Below are 2,791 nucleotides of genomic sequence, written 5' to 3' on the forward strand. Positions count from 1 at the left end.
TGGGGGTGGTCCGAGAATAACTAGTGCTGACTGTCTTTAAAGTATGTCTTTTTTTAGAGCCTTTGTTATGTAAGTAATCCTTGTGGTTGCATTCTCTTCTGTGAATGATTTGGAATATTGTTCTCTTATCTGGGAGTCGGTTTGCCTGGCAAAAGGTTTTGTCGTCAGCTGTGACTCTGTGATTATGGCAGATGGAAGTGTCTGAGGTGATAGGGATGACATTGTAGTGCTAGAGGACACGCAATTAAAGCGAAGTTACGCAAATGCTTGAAATAAACTCGTAAAATACTGAAATCATGTTTATCACGTATGATATTTATTGGCTACCAGTTTAAAATATTTCTTTAGGGCTAGTCTTTACTTTATAAAGAGGATATGACAACTGGCTATTATGATTTGTACGTACAAGTCGTGAGCTTGATACCAGCAGTGGAATTTTTATTTTCATCAAGTATCTCTTTCTACCAACAAGTTGTACTCCACTCAGAGCAGGTTGCCCCTTAAATGTTCTAAATTATGCCAGCTGGGGCGTAAAACATTTCAGTTGCAATCTTGGATGATATAGTGACCGTGATTGTGAAAGTCATAATACCGACGGTATCATCATCATCCAGTCCCAGATCTGCGACAGACATAGGCAATCATGGTTCTCCATTCATTCCTTCGCTCGGATGCTCTTAAAAAAGCTAGGTTTCCCTGATCTTTCCCTGTAGCCCATTTGTTTTGGTTCCCTTAGAAGTTTTCTGTGGGCCTACCCCTGTCTTGTTTGCCTTCAATTTTGCCAGTGAGAGCTAGATGTTCAAGACCCTTATGTCTATTCAGGTGTCCCAAAAACTGCATTTGTCGTTTCTTAATTGTTTTTAACAGTGAGCGTCCCACGTGGGCTTCTTCAAATACTACCTCATTCGATTTCTGTCCCTTCCACGACAGTCCTAGTAGTCTCCTAAGAAACCACATTTCTGTTGCTTCTATTTTATTTTCACTGTCTTTAGTGATTGTCCAGCATTCACAGCCATATAGAAGTGTTGACCATACATAGCATTTCAGAACTTTCATTTTTGTAGTCATTGAGATGTTTCTAATTTTCGGGATTGGGATCATTTTTATTGAAACCAGCCTTAGCCATTGTAATTCTCCGTTTTATTTCTGAGGAACATTTGGAATCAGATGTTATCATTAATTATCCTAGATATTTAAACTGTTGGACTTGTTTGATCTTTTCACCTTTGCTAATGAGATTACAACTAGGATTTGCTGCTTTAAAAATTGTTTTTGCCATGCATTCTGCTTTCTTTACTTTCAACAATAATCTTTTACGTTCACTTTCTCTTACTCTTACTAAAGCTAAACATATGATATAGATTGCTGCGATCGGCTGAAGCACAGATGGTGGGCGGACAGAGATTCCACAACACTGATTCCGGGTTCGACTTCCAGAGGATGTGGGGTTGTTTATTTTCTTTTGGGTCCTGGAGTGTCTTTACCATATCTGCACTAGCACTGATTGTGGAGACAGACTCCCCTTTCTTACCTTATTATTCATTTACTCTTTTTCCCCCTCCTTTGTCTGTCTGTCTGTCTGTCTGTCTGTCTGTCTGTCTGTCTGTCTGTCTGTCTGTCTGTCTGTCTGTCCGTCTGTCTGAGTCTCTGTCTCTGTCTGTCTGTCTGTCTGTCTTGGCTTGCCTTCATCTTAAATGTTCTCATTGGTTAATTTCCTGTTTCTATTAGATATCACCTGTGTTTGTATTGTATGAAGATAATAAAAAAAGTAACATGTGTCATGCTATGGCCTTAATGTTGAATTACAGTACAACATGTTGGGTAATATGCATATTAGAAAACAACAACAACCCCCATCCCCTCCCTGAAATCTATAATTATGTTATCTTTCTATCCTTTCAGTACCAGTCACCAAAACATCAACACTCCTTCGAATGATCCGGGAAAGCGACAAATAAAAATTGACAGCGCCGTGCTCATATCAGTCTAGTGGAGCCTTTGCGTGACTAAGGATTACAACTAAGTGGATATCAAACTTCACCGATATCTGAGAAGAAGATTAAAAGGAATAAACCTAGAAGGAGATACGGAACATCGTAACCCACGTAGCCCTGTCTAGTAAAATTACCAAGTCGAAACAAAACACTCCTTGACAAATACTGACATTATATTTTACTAGAAATAAACAACATAATCTAGATTTTTCCACAAGGAACGGAAAATCTTGATCTTCCAACAAGCAACGAATACACAGGGAAAAAAGAAGTTAAGAAGAAGCGGCAGCACGACTCCAAACTCAAGCATCTAATCAAACATCACAACCACACCTCCTTCCCTCTTCCCTCCCTTCAGTCTTGGGCACACAGAAAGGGCACATAGGCTTTCTCAGACTTCACGTCAGAGTAATCTACTCTCCCACTCCAGTGCTGCAAGGACACAAGACCTACCATTATGACGCCACGGCCACGCGTTTGGTCTGCTTATCAAGATGCGTGCAGGAGATAAAGAAACATTTATAAATATTATGGGCCTCAGGCTTTCCAAACCAGAGTGCAGCAGTAGCCCATCAGACGGTGTGGGCACCATGGCACAGGTCGCTTATGCACAGGTCAGGCAGCCAAGCCTTGGGCGCGGACGGAAACTGTCGGTAGCAACCTTGAGGAACTTAGAGGTAATCATTAACTTTTAAACAAAGAGGTTCAGCTTTTATTATTTATTATTATTTTTCTTATTATTTTTACTACTACTACTACTACTACTACTACTACTACTACTACTACTACTACTACTA

General features: G+C 40.1%; 1 protein-coding gene across 1 annotated transcript in view; it reads left to right on the top strand.

Moving 5' to 3' along the window:
* The first annotated feature begins 1,906 nt into the window (after positions 1–1,906).
* The window catches only part of LOC101849997, a 7,730-nt gene continuing 6,845 nt past the window's right edge, over positions 1,907–2,791 (top strand). The window contains exon 1 of the mRNA XM_005095500.3: positions 1,907–2,671. Within this exon, the coding sequence (XP_005095557.1) occupies positions 2,489–2,671 (183 nt within the window). The 5' untranslated portion in view covers positions 1,907–2,488. The remainder of the gene's footprint in view (positions 2,672–2,791) is intronic.

The sequence above is a fragment of the Aplysia californica genome, unplaced genomic scaffold, assembly GCF_000002075.1.
Source record: "Aplysia californica isolate F4 #8 unplaced genomic scaffold, AplCal3.0 scaffold00105, whole genome shotgun sequence".
Lineage (NCBI taxonomy): Eukaryota > Metazoa > Mollusca > Gastropoda > Aplysiida > Aplysiidae > Aplysia > Aplysia californica.